This window comes from Cryptomeria japonica, chromosome 11, assembly GCF_030272615.1.
Source record: "Cryptomeria japonica chromosome 11, Sugi_1.0, whole genome shotgun sequence".
Classification (NCBI taxonomy): Eukaryota; Viridiplantae; Streptophyta; class Pinopsida; order Cupressales; family Cupressaceae; genus Cryptomeria; species Cryptomeria japonica.
This window is the reverse complement of record NC_081415.1, coordinates 19,684,745-19,701,021: the sequence shown is the minus strand read 5'-3', so window position 1 is coordinate 19,701,021 and position 16,277 is coordinate 19,684,745. Positions and strand designations below refer to the sequence as shown.

The window sequence follows — 16,277 nt, the reverse complement described above, 5'->3', positions numbered from 1 at the left end:
TAAGGATGAGTCTTGATCATGCTGGCCATTTCTTCATTGTTTTGTTAATAGGATTCTATTCTAATGTTCTAGTGATCTTCCATTCTCACCATACAGTCTTTATTGTCCATCATTGCCATGTTACAGTTAACTTCTTTCACAATAAGGAGTTAACTAAAATATTCCATGATGCTAAGCAATAATCTTGGAGATGCCTAATAACATTTTAGCATATCTGACCATTACCAATCACTGCTGCCACATTGTTAGGAAGGCCCTTAAATTGTATTTTCAAAGCAAACTACAAAATCTTCAGCATGGATAGGCATAGAAGTAGGAAAGCAGATATCGATACATTAATTGTGTGTTGATCCTGCATCTGGCTGGAGAGAATGGCTGTCAAATTGTTGTTGCCAACATCCTGTAAAGCAGCTTAAGATGTAAACACGACACACTACTGCCAAGGTCAGAACATAGGTGGACCACAAAAGAAAGTTTGATATCCAATATCACTAAAACATTTTTCTCTTGGAAATACAAAGATGGAGGACTGAACGTTATGTATACAGTTTTCACTGATGATCTGATGGCCATCATTAAACTAGTCCTCTTAACCCTTTTACTTCAGTAAACTATGAAGTACACGCAAAGGCACACAAAATTTATGTGTCGAAAGCATCTTTTTCATGCACTGTGATCCAGTTTCACAATCGATACATGTAATGGCAAATGCATTTATCACCTATTGTAACCCCAAAGACATAAAGTTTGTATTTTTGACATTATTGTTATTTCCATGGTCAACATGCTCAAACTAATCATGTGTCTTTCCCTCTATGTGCATTGTCCACGCACCAAACTTTCCCTTGCATCCTCCTATACCCTTGTATTTGAATTGTTGGCATCTATGCCCTTGTCTTGACAAATTTCAACAAACATGTCTATTTCCACATGCTCTAGTTGAGATGGGGAAAATATATTTTAAACTGTTTAATGAAATATAATGAAACCTGTGTCTGAAGATGAAAAAGAGTCTTCATGATAACATTATTGGCTGCCACTAGCTGAAACCCAGTCTAAAGGAGAAAATTTCTTCATTTAAATCATTAGTTATTATGAGCTCCAAATGAAATATTAACAAAACATTAGACCAACTTATTCAGTGTTTATATATGCTTTCATAATTTATGAAATGACATAACCTTTACTTTTTTTTATTGGAGAAAGAAGCAAAAATTACAAGTACAAGATCAGAAGCAACTGATCAGCAACAACAGCAACATATACAGCTTTAGAAAGTCAAAAGCATTAACAAAATTTGCTGTTCGTAGGCAAATACATGAACAAAGATACAGTTAATCAGCAAATACACCATCATATACAGTTGTAGAGCAGCAAAAGCATTCACAGATGCAGCTGGGAAGACTCAAGAGCGTTCTTCTAGATTAGGCCTTTGGTCTACAATGCTTGCACTTGGAATATCTTTAAAAGCATTTGGATACTGGCTTGAAATCCGTGCCTTCATACTTCTAAATTACAAACAAGAAGTTAGTTTAGGATAAAGATCAAGATAAAGATTATTTCCCAAAAAGATAAACAAAACAAAGCCGAATTCAAAATTAAGATAGTTTCCCAAAGAGATATGAGCAACTCTAGAAAAATGATCAAGGCTTCATCATCTAATAGGGAGAGAACCTAATCTGAATAAATATGGAACAAAACTGAGCATGAGCCCATCATAAATTGAGGAAAGGACAGTCATTCTTTAATACTTTACTACACTCTCATGATACTTTTCGGTATCTGCTTCTTGTAAAGCTTACAGGATAAGTCATTTTTTCTGCTTCAATGTGTTAACTTTCTTGTTGCTGGGCATTTAGAAATTATAAGAAACAACTCCAAACTGAGCATCATTACAAATTAGGTAATATCTGACATTCTCCCCTACTGCCATCGTCTTGACCTATCAACTTAAGCATTTTTTGACGACAGCATAGATTGTTTTCTCCATTTGTAGAATGCAATACCAGGTGTGACAGTGAAGATCCTGTGCTTGTGTGGGGAAGGGACAGTTAACAATGCTGGGGGGATTAGGATAAGTATATGCTGCAGTCTAAGAAGAGTAAGGTGTCCAGGGTGGTCTCATATAGCTTAACAAATTACAACTGCATGTTGAAACTAAAATATGCACATCCCAAATTTGCTACTGCAGCTAATAACCATAAGGATAAGACAGGTGAAATGTAGACTCCAAAATCAATGTACACAGATAAATACTGAAAATACAAAACTCCATTTGTAACTAAGATATTGGAATAATGTTCTGAGGAATGGTAAGTCCTACAACCTTATTTTCCGAAATATGTAGTCCAAGTCTGTTTTCATTGATTTTAGAAGGCGTGTATTCTTTGAAAAATCACTTGCAACATCTGCAAAACAATTTTCTGAATAAACGTTAAAATGAGACAGAACTGCATTACTGTCCTGTAGCCTTCCCAATCTGCAATTTTCATAAGAACAAATGATTAGCCACAGCTTGAAGTAAGCGATAAACTAAAAAAGCACAACTATGGCAAGCCTACTGAGAGCATGTGCTATTAATTCATTCAACATATCATTAGACATATCAGAGACACTAACTCATGACGGAAAGGATGCATACAAGACATATTTTAATTCTAATTAAAATAAAAGAATAACAGTTATCAGAACAAATTAATTGTCTGTAAGGAATACAAATTCTGTTCCAATGTACCAAATACTACGTGCATATGATGTTTATTTGTTGTGTATGAACTATAAAATACCAATAGAAAAGCTAGATCTGTGCCAAAAAAAATGTCCAATATCTGCAATGATGCTCTGGTGTTGGTCAGCTGAGGCCACGGATTTTAATTACTTCCTGTGAAGTCACTGTCTATGAATTTCAATATATAAGCAGTCAACTTCTGTTTTAACTTTCCCTGCACAAGTCCATTAAGAGTAAAATGTTTTGAGCTCCTGCATTATTAAATATACATGTCAAGGATAAGGATATGAAGACCTAGGCTCCATCCAGAGGTGATGTAGGGAGGATACAGATACAAGGAATGTTTTTTTAACTTTAAAAAATCCCAGTGTTACCCAGGGACGTGTTTCCGGCATAATTTCATCCGTCCCGGAAACGGGGACGTCCCAGAAACTCGGAAACTTCCGGAAACCCGTACTCTGGCTGTCCCATAAAATTAATGATTGAATTTTGATTATTTGTTTGACTTCCACTCTCATGCAAACTCTCAATTTAAATTATTTAACACAAACGTTATATGTTAAGGTTTTATAATGTATATAAGCATGCTTTATCCATGTTTTTATACGAATATTTAAAATTTCCCTATATATTTTAAATTTTCCCCATTTTTTATATAGCTGTCCCCACTGCCGTCCCCTACTTTGGGAAAAAAAAATCTATACCGGAAACCTGTTTCCCCATCCCCCCATCCCGGAAACTCGGGGTAACATAGAAAAATCCACAATAGCATTTATCCTAAGTTTGAAGTGCAGATATGCTCCCACTTCCCATATGTTTTATATAGGTGATCCTTACATGGATGCAAGTATCATACAAAGTTCAAACAGCTATTTGGCAAACCTTTTGCCGGGTGAGACAAATGATATTTTTAATTTTATTGTTCGAAGGTATGGAAAGATTCCTCATCCTCCAATTATGTGTGATCCTCAAGCTTGTTTGGCTTTCCATGACCATAGTACGCACCCCTTGCCCACAAATTTATTTATGTCAAAGTTTTGAACTCAGGCTCCTAACAAGTATGGGGTTAGCATTTTAGCTCTGAATTTCACTAAGTGAAAATTAATAATTTGAATGTCCAATAAAAACAACGAAGGAAGAGTGAATAAGGTTCAGGCATGTTTGAAATTCCTTGTCAACATTCACTATTATTTCATTGTTGTTCAGGATGGCTCAAATGTACAAGGTAGATTAACTAGATAGAGATTAAATATTTATCTAGTAGAACTTACCTATTCAGTTATCCCCAAGTCCCTAGCACTGTTTTGCTTTCCATGACCATAGTGCACCCCTTGCCCAAGAATTTGTGTCAAAGTTTTGAACTCAGGCTCCTAAAAAGTATGGGGTTATCATTTTATCTCTGAATCTCAATAGGTCAAAATCAATTAGAACAGAATAGAATAGAAGACATTTAACATCCACAAGATCAAAAATAACTATGGGGCAGTACATTCCATTGTTTTAGCATAGTGAAGAGTTGACCTTCTGCCATATAGTTTAATAATGAGGTCTCCCACTCTCTCTACCCAATCTTTGTTCAATAGATCCTTTAAAGAAGTCGCTGTTAGACTATTTTTGTGGCTGACCCTGATGTCATCGTATGCTATGCAGTCTAGAATAAAGTGCCTTTCAGTTTCCACAACCCCCGCAGTGCAAAAGGTACAAACCCTCTCTTCTCAAGCTTCTTTTGGCCTTTTCCACCTCCATACTTCATATCGAAGATGATGAGGCAATGATAATCTTTGACCTCCATGAGATATTGGCCTCTATATAGGCCTTTTGCAGATTGACCATACTGGGATTAAATTCATCACGATAATGTTTCTTCTTTCTCCCAACCGTCTTTTCCCAGTCTTGTAACATATCTCCACAACAAAAGCCTTACTTTCTTTACTATTATTAGGACAAGCATTCAAGTAAATGTGCCACTTGCTCATCCACTTGCAAATTTGCCTCATCCAAGTCTTCTTTCTTTCACCCAAAACATCTTTAAAACAACATTGGGCCAACGATTTGTTTCCATCTGCTCAATTTTTTTAAATCTCCTTTGGACCATAGTGATGGCTTCAATAGGAGTTGCACAACTTTCAGCCAAAAGGATCTTGTAGAAAACCGACACTTTTAATTTGAATTTGCTTGTGATCAAGCCCTTTTGAATTCTCTCTATCTGCAACCAGTTGGCATCAAAAGGGCTACTAGCCCAAATCTCACACCCATAAAGCATCACTGGTATTACTAATAAGCCCAATAGGATTTGAATAGTTTTCCAATCCCATAACTCTGCCTCTACATCTATTTTGAAGGGCAAAAAAACACTCTCCAACCACCAAAGGTTCTTTTCCTTTTGCAAGTTTCCCAATTGAGCTTGTTATTGAAGTAAACATCCAAGTATTTATACTACGTAACTTCCTCTAGGATACTACATTCAAAATAAAAGTCAGACCGGTTATTTTTCCTTTTATTGGAGAAGATCATCTTGGTCTTGCTAATATTAACTAGCATACCCACCTATATGCACAACTGCTCAAGAGCTAATGAATGCGCTTGCAACCCTTGGGCGGATTTGGCAATCAAAATAAGATCATCAATGTACAAGAGAAGCCTGACAACATATTCTCCCAAGGCAGCACTGTCCCCCACCCTTCACATTCAACCATTCCTCAAGTTTGTCGACATAAAGGCCAAAGAGAGTAGGGTATAACAAGCAGCCTTGCTTAACCCCACTGTCACTCCTGAAACTCTTTGAAGCACCAGCCTGAGTTTCAGATTTTAACCCCAACCTCCTCATAGAGCATATGAACAGCCACTCTATATTGCTCTGGTATGTCAAGATCCTTCATTCTATACCATAATTTGTGTCTAGGAACCATATCAAAAGCTTTCTTGAAATTGACAAAACAATGAGCGTCTTCTTTCTCGTCGCAATTTTTTTCAATGATATGCCTCGAAGTGACATCATCATCTATGGTTGAGTGTTTTGGTTTGAAACCTGCTTATCCTTTTGCTCATTTCTTTTTTAGTTCTGCCCACTTGCTGATTCTATGTTTTACCATGCTGCCAAACAACTTTGCAAAAAGATGATTGATCATGATGGTCCATTAATTAGAGGGATTATTCACATCCCCACAATTAAAGAGGGGGGTGGCTAAGTGTTGTGACCTTTTTCCACACATCGCCCCATTGCTACTGGGGACCCTCTTATTTTCCTGCTTTCTAGGGTTTTGTTAGCGCCTTGTGACCTTTTGCTGCAGTTTCACCAAGCCTTGTCCAATTCAGAGCATTTCAGGCCCTGATGATTGAAAGTTAGTTTTTGCAAGTTATGTGATTCCGAAGTGTGAACGCCACCAGAGTGCTTAGAGAGGCCAAAGGACGAAGATCGCAATTGATTTGGATGAATTTGGACAACTTTCTATTTTTAGAAAGTTTGCTTTTTTTCTTTTTCCTATTTTTTAGGAAGTTTCGTTTTTGGCATTTTTAGCCCGATCCCCGGTATGGCTATTTTTAGAAAGTTTTTCCTATTTTTTAGGGATATCTGCTTTTTGCTTTTTCGAGATGCAAACCTAGGGTTTACACTTGCACTACTGACCAGCTTTGACCGGAATTCGAAAATTCCAAGTTTTGACCTAAAAAAGCTGAATCCCTAGATTTTAGGCTTTTTGCTTTTTCGGGATGCAAACCTAGGGTTTACACTTGCACTACTGACCAGCTCCGATCGGAATTCGAAAATTCCAAGTTTTGACCTAAAAAGCTAAAATCCCTAGATTTTAGGCTTTTTGCTTTTTCAGATGATCCACCTAAGCACGGATTTCAAATTTCAAGTTAATCCGATTAAATTAGATTAAACTGTGAAATTTTGAATTTTCTTTCAAAAATTCTTCCAAGTTTGGCTAACAAGGGTTTTGAAGTGTTTCTGCAGGTTCAAACCCCATCACGAAGGATGAAGAGACCATGTGGGTGCTGAGGTTGAAGTCCGCCATGCTAATAGAGATCATGTGGGTGTTGAGGTTGAAGTCCGCCATGCTAATGGAGATCATGTGGGCGCCTTACTTGAAGTCTGCTCAAAGTTGGAGGTCACGTGGGAGGCTGCTCCAAAGTCCGCCCCACCTAAAGAGGCCATGAAGGAGCATGGGTTAAAGTCCGCCCAAGGTAAAGGTTCCCAAGGAGGTCCACTCAACCGAGGAGGCTACCGCAGCATTCTTGGAGAAGGTGAATGAGCCCACCGCAGCTAAACCGCCCAAGCCAGCCAGGAAGTTCTCCCTGATTCAGAGAGACAGTGCCGGATTCAGGACAGTCTAGATAGCAGTGCCCAAAGAAGGGAAGACTAGGGACAATGTCACCACAGATGACTACAAGATCACCACCATAGAGATGGGTAAGCCTACCCAGGACCAGGAGGTCCAATATTTTAACGACTCTGTAATGTTCTAAAGACAAGGCTGGCTCATGAGAAAGAAAAGAGAAAGAAAGTGGAGGAAGAAAACCAGCAGTGGAGGAAGTATGTTCTCCATCTTACCAGCCCGCTTAACCATGAAGTCCCAGCTACTCCACCACAGCCTCTTCAGCAAGGATCAATGAAGGACTATGACGAGATGAAGGGATCGTACACTCAAGAAAAGGAGTGGATTTCAGATGTTGTGATACGTGTTGACACCCTGGTAGAAAACTTAGTATCAGCGCATGAGGCAACTTCTTTGTTGATTGATCGTATCCAGGATCTATCATCCAATTGGGAAGAAGTGGACGAAATTCAGAATGAAATACTCCCTCACCTAAAGGTTATCCGAGGCATGTCAAAGAAGAGCTTAGTGGATGCAGGCATCATACAGACAGGAGACAAGTACGACTTCGGCACGTGGTACTACGCTCTGGTCACTCGGATCGAAGTCCTGAAGAAATCGGAGACCAAGTGTTTTGAGACAGAGGCAAGGGTTAGAGAGATCCTGGGCAAGGTATTCCGAGTGGCGTCAGAGATCTGGCAGAAGGAAAGCCTAAGGGAGAAGCATTTACAAGCAGAGAACCTGAGAGCCAAGATTCAGACAAGCTTCTTCCGAGATTCAGGGATGATTGACAAAGGTAATCTTTCTAAGATTGCAAACTTCCTCTCCATCGATGACAACTTCCTCGCCCAGGCAGTAGAGTGGGAAGGCATCCTTGCTACGTGCGCTGACGATGTGGATCTCGTCGACTTCCAAATTGGTGGTTTGCCAAGTGTCACCATAGAGGAGGTCAAGCTCGTGGTGTCCAGATACGTTGAATCTCTGAAAGAGGAAAGTGGCCACTCACCTCAGTAAAATTAGCAGCTGTGCCACTTGTCACTCTTTCATTTGCTTGAACTGATAGTATTTCGGGAAACCCTAATTAGGGTTTAGGACTTTCAATCTGGGCCCTTGATCACTGTTTGATCTCGGCCATTTATTTATTTTTGAGAAACTATATAAGGTTGCCTCCCTTCATTTGAAAAGGGTGAGGTTTTTGATGTATTGTTGCTTAAGGTCATTTCCAGATAATATATTGCATGTGCGCTACTTTGTAATCTCTATTATTTGAATGATGTGCATGGTTTCAATTGCCTCAACACTTAGTTAAAATTAACTTAGATTTGCTTTCATTGTTGTTAATTTGAATGAAGGATTTGATAAGTGTCAATTGATGGTGTATCTCCGCTCATACTTTTGGTGTATGGATGATTTCCATCTTACAGTGCAAAGTTAGTCTGAGCCCATCCCCTGTGCATCCCAACATCTCGATCATAAGCACAACCCATTGAAGATTGCACCGGCCTTGTGTAGTTGTCCCTAGTGTGGCGAAGCAAGGTTTGGTTTCTCGAGAGCACCCAGTTGATACCGTCTCCCGAATTCGTAGGATTAGATTAGCCTTCCTGAACCCTATCTCTTTTTCCCTTTCTTTTGAAAGTCTAAATCCCAGAAAATTCCCCCAAAAAAAAGAAGAGCCTAAATTGCTAAATCCATCTAAGTTCAGCAGTTCAAAAGAATACTTGTTAAACGTAAGTCCCCCTTGAAAATTTCAGCATACACTGTGTATCTCCGCTCATACTTTTGGTGTATGGATGATTTCCATCTCACCGTGCAAAGTTAGTCTGAGCCCATCCCTTGTGCATCCCAACATCTCGATCATAAGCACAACCCATTGAAGATTGCACCGGCCTTGTGTAGTTGTCCCTAGTGTGGCGAAGCAAGGTTTGGTTTCTCGAGAGCACCCAGTTGTACCGTCTCCCGAATTCGTAGGATTAGATTAGCCTTCCTGAACCCTATCTCTTTTTCCCTTTCTTTTGAAAGTCTAAATCCCAGAAAATTCCCCAAAAAAAAAGAAGAGCCTAAATTGCTAAATCCATCTAAGTTCAGCAGTTCAAAAGAATACTTGTTAAACGTAAGTCCCCCTTGAAAATTTCAGCATACACTACCCAAGAAGCTATTCCACTAAAGTCGCTTGTTCGCACATACAGACCTTGGAATTAGTAGTGATTTTTCAGGAGAGGATAGAATACCTTCGGGTATCCTATCCTAATGTTTGGCAGATGATAAAACAGACACCAACACTAAGCTATTGGTCCAATCTTTTGGGAACCCATTTTGTCTGATATTATTAAATATTTTCACAACGTGCAGAGCATGGGTTTTCACCCCCCACATCAAATATTCAGCCTGTAGCTCAACTATATCTCTAGCCTTTCTAATGCAATCAAGGTTGGAGGGTCCAGAATAAGCTGTCCAGCCTTGCAGCCAAACACACACACAAAACACCACAAGAATTTGAATGTGGAAAAGAACATAAACTTTTATTGATGAATGCAGAATGACTACATGAACACAAGCCCTCACATGCTCATTACATTCGGCCCATTGGCCCCACATGCAAGCTCAAAGGCTGCCATGGGCTTATTACAGAGAAAACAATGAAACAAAAAACTTCAGGATTAATCTTCCCCTATCTACTGCTCCCTAACTACTCCCTTGCTACTTCTGATCCTGTCCTACACCTCACGAAATATTTAAATATCAGTTCCAAACATTAGAAGTGATCCGGGTCGGTCTACCAGGTCCATTTGTTGGTGTAGCATGTGCAAAGGCTCCAACTGCTTGAGGAGGGTCTAAAACTTGGTATGGATAGGTGCAGACCTATCTGAATGTTGTTTGGCCCTATTTCCACCCCATGACACACTCCACATGCTCCATAGAGCTTGGAAAGGTCCCACATGCTTCTGGCATTAGGTCTGATCTGAGATCTTCTAGGACACTCCTGAATCACTTTCCTACACCCAATCTCTTGATTCCCTCATTGAACTCTCGTAAAGTAAAAAGTTCCTTTATTGCATTTGATCTTGGAGGCACTGCAATCCTTGAATCTTGCTCATACAACTGTTTTGCCTACTCAAACCAATGAGTGACTGTAATGCTATTATCAGTTTGCTCTCTTCTAGATAGGAGTTCCCTCCAAAAATGTTTTGGGTTATTCTTGCCAATAAATACTTATATGCATGTCCAATAAAAACAACAAAGGAAGAGTAAATGAGCTGCAATCATGTTTAAAATTCCTTGTCAACATTCACTCTTTTATATTTGTCCTTCAGGATGGCTCAAATGTACAAGGTAAAGTTGCCAAATAGAGATTGGCTATTTGTGTAGTAAAACTTACCTATTCAGTGCCCACCATCAAGGCTAACATCCGTATTATGTAGGAGAATTTCCCATGTCATCAGGTTCTCTCATTAAGAATTATTCCAAAATTCAGGAAACGGAATACATCCAATGATTAAAACTAAACTTTGCCTGAAGATGTTGATTTCAACCCCGATGTGAATAACTGATAACATCCATTTCGTCTTTCAGGGTTACAATTCCATAGCTCCTATCGTAGATTGTAGAAGAAGGCCAGAGAAGGAAAAACAGATCATTTGAATAATTCAATGAATATTCAGAACCTGAAGCTTCCATGCATATGAGAAGAAAAGCTGATTAATACAAGTGGTGCTTATGCTGGCAAGAAAGAAAACGGCTTTGTGGCTGGCACTAGATGCAAGTTATGCTGCAAAGGCCTGGAGAAAAGAGGAATGTGACTAGTTACTCTTCTGGTGATACAGGAACATAACTGGAAAAGAGTGAAGTTAAAGATGTGAAAGCAGAGGAAAGGAAAAGAGCACAATCGCCTGTTCAATCAGCTGAAAACTTAGAAAGAGGATCAAATTAAAATTTATGTAAGAGGGTTCATAACCTGACTGTCAGGGAATGGATTGCAGAAACTGCTTGTGCAGGCCTTAAGTTGGACAAGGAGAAAGAGACAGATATAGCCAGTAAAGTTGATGGAATTCACTCTGACACAAGCAACAACCCCACACAACATAATGTCCATTATCTAGCTAAGATATAGATTGCTAAATTACTAGTGACTAGAAGCACTTCCTCCTTCATTATTCAATCTTCTATGAAAAACTTAAAGTATATCATGACTACAAATTACACTTTCCTGCCTCCCAGGAAGATTTACAAGTTTGACTAATAATCCTTGAAAAGGAGCTCCGGAAACTCATGGAAAATGCCAAGGATTCACCTATTGTAAAAGCTACAAATTTAATGTGCCCTCTTTGATACCCCCTGCAACCACCACCAAGGATTTAGCACGAGTATCTAAACCTTCAACTGGGCATATATACACAGCAAAACATGCATTTTAAGATACTCTTAAATACATTGTGCAACATCCTGGAACATAGCATAGTCCTGACAAAGAATAGCATAGCATAAAGAAAGGATGCACAAGCTTTCTACTCCTTGTGGAGTATAGAACTTCAGTTCAGTTAACCTCAGGATGAAAACCCACAATCCCTTGGAGTGATTTCACACAAAAATCAATATCCTTGTGGAGTATAGAACATCGGTTCAGTTAACCTCAGGATGAAAACCCGCAATCACTTGGAGTGATTTCACACAAAAAAATCATTTCAAACCTAAAATCATAACCAATTTGCAGCGAGTCTATATATATTCTCAAGGGAAAATCAAAATACACATTATAAAAAGTACAGTGCTGAACCATATATAAACTTACTTAAGCCTACAGGACTGTATGACTAACTGATCACAACCTTGCTGCACAGGGCAAAAGGTTATTGCAGCAAGTTATAAAGATAGTTGCAGCATTTAACCAGGTGATTATAGAAATAAAAACTTACCATAAGGCATTTCCCATATGTTAGACAACGCTAAAAGATATGTGGCATTCTTTATTGGTGGCACGAGCTTTTGAAGAGAAATAACGAGTTTTAGCTGACCATACCTTTGAAGGAAGTTGCAAGTTTGTTTGACCCAAATTTCAGGAAATTGCAAAAATGCAAATTGGGCATATTACAATTATATATATTAAATCAGGAGAAGACCAGAATATTCCATTCAGGATATTACAATAAAATACAGCAATGAGATGGAGCCAATCAGGCTCATGTTCACTGTTCCTATGTTGGCTATGAGTTGGTTATTGACGGTTACTTCTGTCAATCAATGCTTTGCAGGCTCTTGGCATCTCTCTGTTTTTGTAGTATATGTGCCAGAACCAGCGCCTAAAATCTGCTCTGTTTAATTGATTTTCTTACAGAGATTAAGATCTGAAAATTCCTGCTATATAACTGTTAATATTTGTCTCTAAGTGTGGTGTACTGGTAATGGTAAGCACTCGAAAGGGTGGCACCTAAGATTCCCCTCACCACAACTCATAGGCTGAGGCTGTACTGTAAAGATATGTATTAAAAAATGATCCAAGATTAAAAATCTTATCACACGCAACATTCAAGGTATCAACCAGGCCCAGTATTTACTAAAACAAATAAATGCACTGTCGATATTTGCAGTTTAATGGACTGAAGCCTCGAAACAATGATCCATGGTATTTGCAGTTTAGTGAACTAGCAACTCAATACAGTGACCAATATTGAACCAGCTAATAAGCAAGATAAGAAGTGTCCTCTTATATAAAATTTGGGGACAGACATTTGTCATTATTTCCTCAAAAAAATAGTTCCACAATATACAAAAAATATGGTTGTTCCTTTAACTGCAAATTTGAGATGTTCAACCCATAGTTACCCCATCATTGTGATTAAAGTTGACAAGTTCTACTTTTCTGTAACATCTTTTCAAATTTAGAAACCTCCCAGGTTGATCGTACTTCAGGTGTAGGTAGACTAGCGAATGAGATCAAGACCAAGGGTTGCAAGATTTAAGCATATATGTTAATGAGGAAAGAAGTCCCGGTGTGTTAAGTGCCACTGGTATCTATATTAAGCTTGACATAAAATGAATACTCTAACCTTTGCCTTTCTATAAATAACTTAAAGATTAAAAGTTTGGTAAGGGTAGACTCATGAGGTTAAAATTAGGAATAAGGAAGTTTGATCAATAAAAAGGCAAATGGAAAAAGTTAACTTTCTACAAGGAAGTCTTCTATCTCAAATTGGCATCTGGATCATTTAGTTTACTCCTGTGATAGATCGTATTGCTAAAAACTAGCAGTACAAAATTCTAACAATATATAATATATACTGAAACAACAAGTCCCCTAAGAAAATTTGAGTATCTTATTCAACCAAGATGTAAGAAAATTACTTACCTGATATGCATAGGCATTTGTAAACCCTATATGATTAAATTGACACAAAAAATGTCTGGTATTCTATTAACATAGAAATCACACATATGACTTCTGTAAGCCTTAAACAGATGCAAGTGCCAAGTGAAATTGATGGAAGACATATCCTTCAGTCATGGCAACTAAGCCAAATCTTGCCTCACCATAAAATGGTTAATTTACCCAAAAAAATATTAAATTTTTGAAAATCATACAATGAAATCAGTAGAATTCCTTTTGTATCATAAACACAGAATTCACTTAGGTGTAAGTAAACACTAATAAGCATATTGTTCACTAGATCGGGCACATCCAGCCTAAACAGGTGTAAGTTCCGGGTGAAAATGACCACTGAGATACCCCTAGTCATAAGCACAAAACCCGATCTTTCCCTCCCCAAGAAAGGGAAATTTACAGAATTTTGAAAACCAATAGAAATCCATATATGATCAATCGTCAAATTTTCCGCTGTCACATAATAACATAGAATTCACAAATAATCTAAGCAAGAAATCGCAGATAAAATTATTACCGACATTAACGCTCACGCCAAGCAACTGATTACTGATTAGAGATCACTTACGGTGATCCAAAAGATCGATCTAAGATTCTTCCCCCACACATATACAGACGAATACACTAACATTTATAATTATACAAAAGGTTGTCCGAAATGCCAAATTTTGCCTAAAGATGGTTGTTTGTATTACATGGATTGCGAAAGCTTAAAGATTTTATTCAATATTTAATAAACCCCAAACCTCCGATTCATTTGACTGAGCCAAAAAAATCCTTTTTAAAATAATCCAGAGAGCATTTTGCAGGGCCAAAGAACCGTGCACATGCAGTTTCTTCTTCTTCTTCTTTTCTTTTTAATTTCTTGTTTACTGCGCAAATTTAAAATCTCTCTAATAAACATTATAGCATTTCAAAAAACTAGAAAAAAAGATAGAGAAATTTCCGAACGAAAAAATATAGCTTACATTAAGAGCTGTAAATTTTTAAGGGTGTTGATGTCGTCTTTATTTAAGAGAGTGTGGATTTGGTGCGAGGCTTCATCAGAAGCTGCTGCCATTGCTGCTTCTCCTTCCATCTTCTCCATCTGATTGTTTTAATTTCCTTCTCGGGGCAGATTGTTCCAGTTATCTGGTAGCTAGATAAAAGTAGCTTTCGAGGAATTAAATAGTTTATTTATTTATTTATAATGTTGGAAATGAGTTTGAGAAACTCCGTAGAATTTAATTTAATGACGTTTTGATATCATCTTGATCACAATTTCACTCCACGATCTCTCTTGTCTAAGACGTGTTAGTTTTGGCATATCATAGGTAGTCTATGGATAAAGGTAATATTAGCAATTGTACTTTTAGTGTGTAATGGGTACATACAAGAGGTTTTGGAAGGAAAATTAGGGAAAATTTTGGTCTATTTTTTGCATATATATGTGTAGCAAATGATGTTGTTTGTGAAAAAAAAGGTATCAATGTAGATGTGATAGCTTCAAATCCACTATGCATCTACATATAGGGATTCAAACATGAATAAAAGGATAGTCAAGCTCATTACCAATAGGTTCATTCTATGTTTGCATTTGAGAAAGAGGGAGAGTGAGGGAGAAGTAGAGTTGGGAAGAGTCAGAGAGAGAGAAGGGGTAAAAAGATAAAGATGGAGAAAAAGATAGAGATTGAGATAAATATATAAAGAGAGAGAGAGAGAGAGAGAGAGAGAGAGAGAGAGAGAGAGAGAGAGAGAGAGAGAGAGATGGATAGAAAGAGGGTTTCATGTCTAGAGATAGAGGGAGAAAGAGGAAGATAGAGGTAGAGATGAAGATAGAGTGAGAGGAAGAGGGAGACAAATAGATGGTGATATAGAGAGAGGTGTAGTAAGAGATAAAGATAGAGAGATATATAGGAGGCAAGAGATGTAGAGGTATACAGGAAGAAAGAGATAGAGAGATAAAGAGGAAGTGATAGATAGAGAGATATAGATAGTGAGAAAGAGGGAGAGAGAAATGTAGAGCAAGCTGAGAAAAGGGGAGATAGCTCGATATATAGAGGAATAGGAAGAGAGGGAGAGAGATATAGATAGAAGGAGACATGGAGAGAGATATGGAAAGGGAGATATAGAGAGAGAGGAGTGAAAGAGAGATAAAGATAAAGAGCAAGAGATATGGTGTCAATGAGAGGGAGGGAGAGAGTAATATAGATAGAGTGAGATATAGAAAGATAGAGATAGATGAGGAGAGATATAGAGAGGGAGATAGAGCTAGATATATGGATATAAAGACATAGAGGAGTGAGAGGCAGATAGGGAGATATAGATATAGGTGTGTGTGTGTGTGTGTGTGTGTGTGTGTGTGTGTGTGTGTGTGTGAGAGAGAGAGAGAGAGAGAGAGAGAGAGAAGGGTGGCATGCATGATAGAGAAAGGAGGTGACATACACAAGTAATAAATAGAGAGGCATATATAGAGGGGGAGAGAGATAGAGAGGAGGAGAGAGATAGAGGCATAAATAGGGAGTGACATACACTTTTTATCTTTCCTCCTCTCTATCTCTCTCCCCCTCTATATATGCTTCTCTATTTATTACTTGTGTATGTCACCTCCTTTCTCTATCATACATGCCACCCTTCTCTCTCTCTCTCTCTCTCTCTCTCTCTCTCTCTCTCTCTCTCTCTCTCATACCCTATATCTATATCTCTCTATCTGCCTCTCACTCCTCTATGTCTGTATATCCATATATCTAGCTCTATCTCCCTCTCTATATCTCTCCTCATCTATCTCTATCTTTCTATATCTCACTCTATCTATATTACTCTCTCCCAATGAAGAGACGTACAAAAACAACTTTTTTGTATGACAAAGAACCTGACTCGT

At 38.2% G+C, this 16,277-nt stretch overlaps 1 protein-coding gene across 1 annotated transcript; it reads right to left on the bottom strand.

Annotated features, from left to right (window-relative positions):
• Positions 1 to 1,163: 1,163 nt before the first annotated feature.
• LOC131049463 (kxDL motif-containing protein LO9-177) lies at positions 1,164 to 14,568 on the bottom strand. Its single transcript, XM_059214228.1, has 3 exons — positions 14,386 to 14,568; positions 2,327 to 2,479; positions 1,164 to 1,508 (listed from the first exon to the last, which is right to left on the bottom strand). The coding sequence occupies exons 1-3, from the start codon at positions 14,502 to 14,504 to the stop codon at positions 1,406 to 1,408; spliced, it is 375 nt and encodes a 124-aa protein (XP_059070211.1). The 5' UTR covers positions 14,505 to 14,568; the 3' UTR covers positions 1,164 to 1,405.
• Positions 14,569 to 16,277: the final 1,709 nt, after the last annotated feature.

Bases quoted from the DNA above. Each gene is read 5' to 3' on its own strand.
- LOC131049463 (XM_059214228.1), bottom strand. From the start codon at position 14,504: ATGGAGAAGATGGAAGGAGAAGCAGCAATGGCAGCAGCTTCTGATGAA. The intron at 2,480-14,385 runs GTAAGCTATATT...TGAAAATTGCAG, and splicing joins AAAAATTTACAGCTCTTAAT to ATTGGGAAGGCTACAGGACA. The intron at 1,509-2,326 runs GTTGTAGGACTT...TTTGTAATTTAG, and splicing joins TACATATTTCGGAAAATAAG to AAGTATGAAGGCACGGATTT.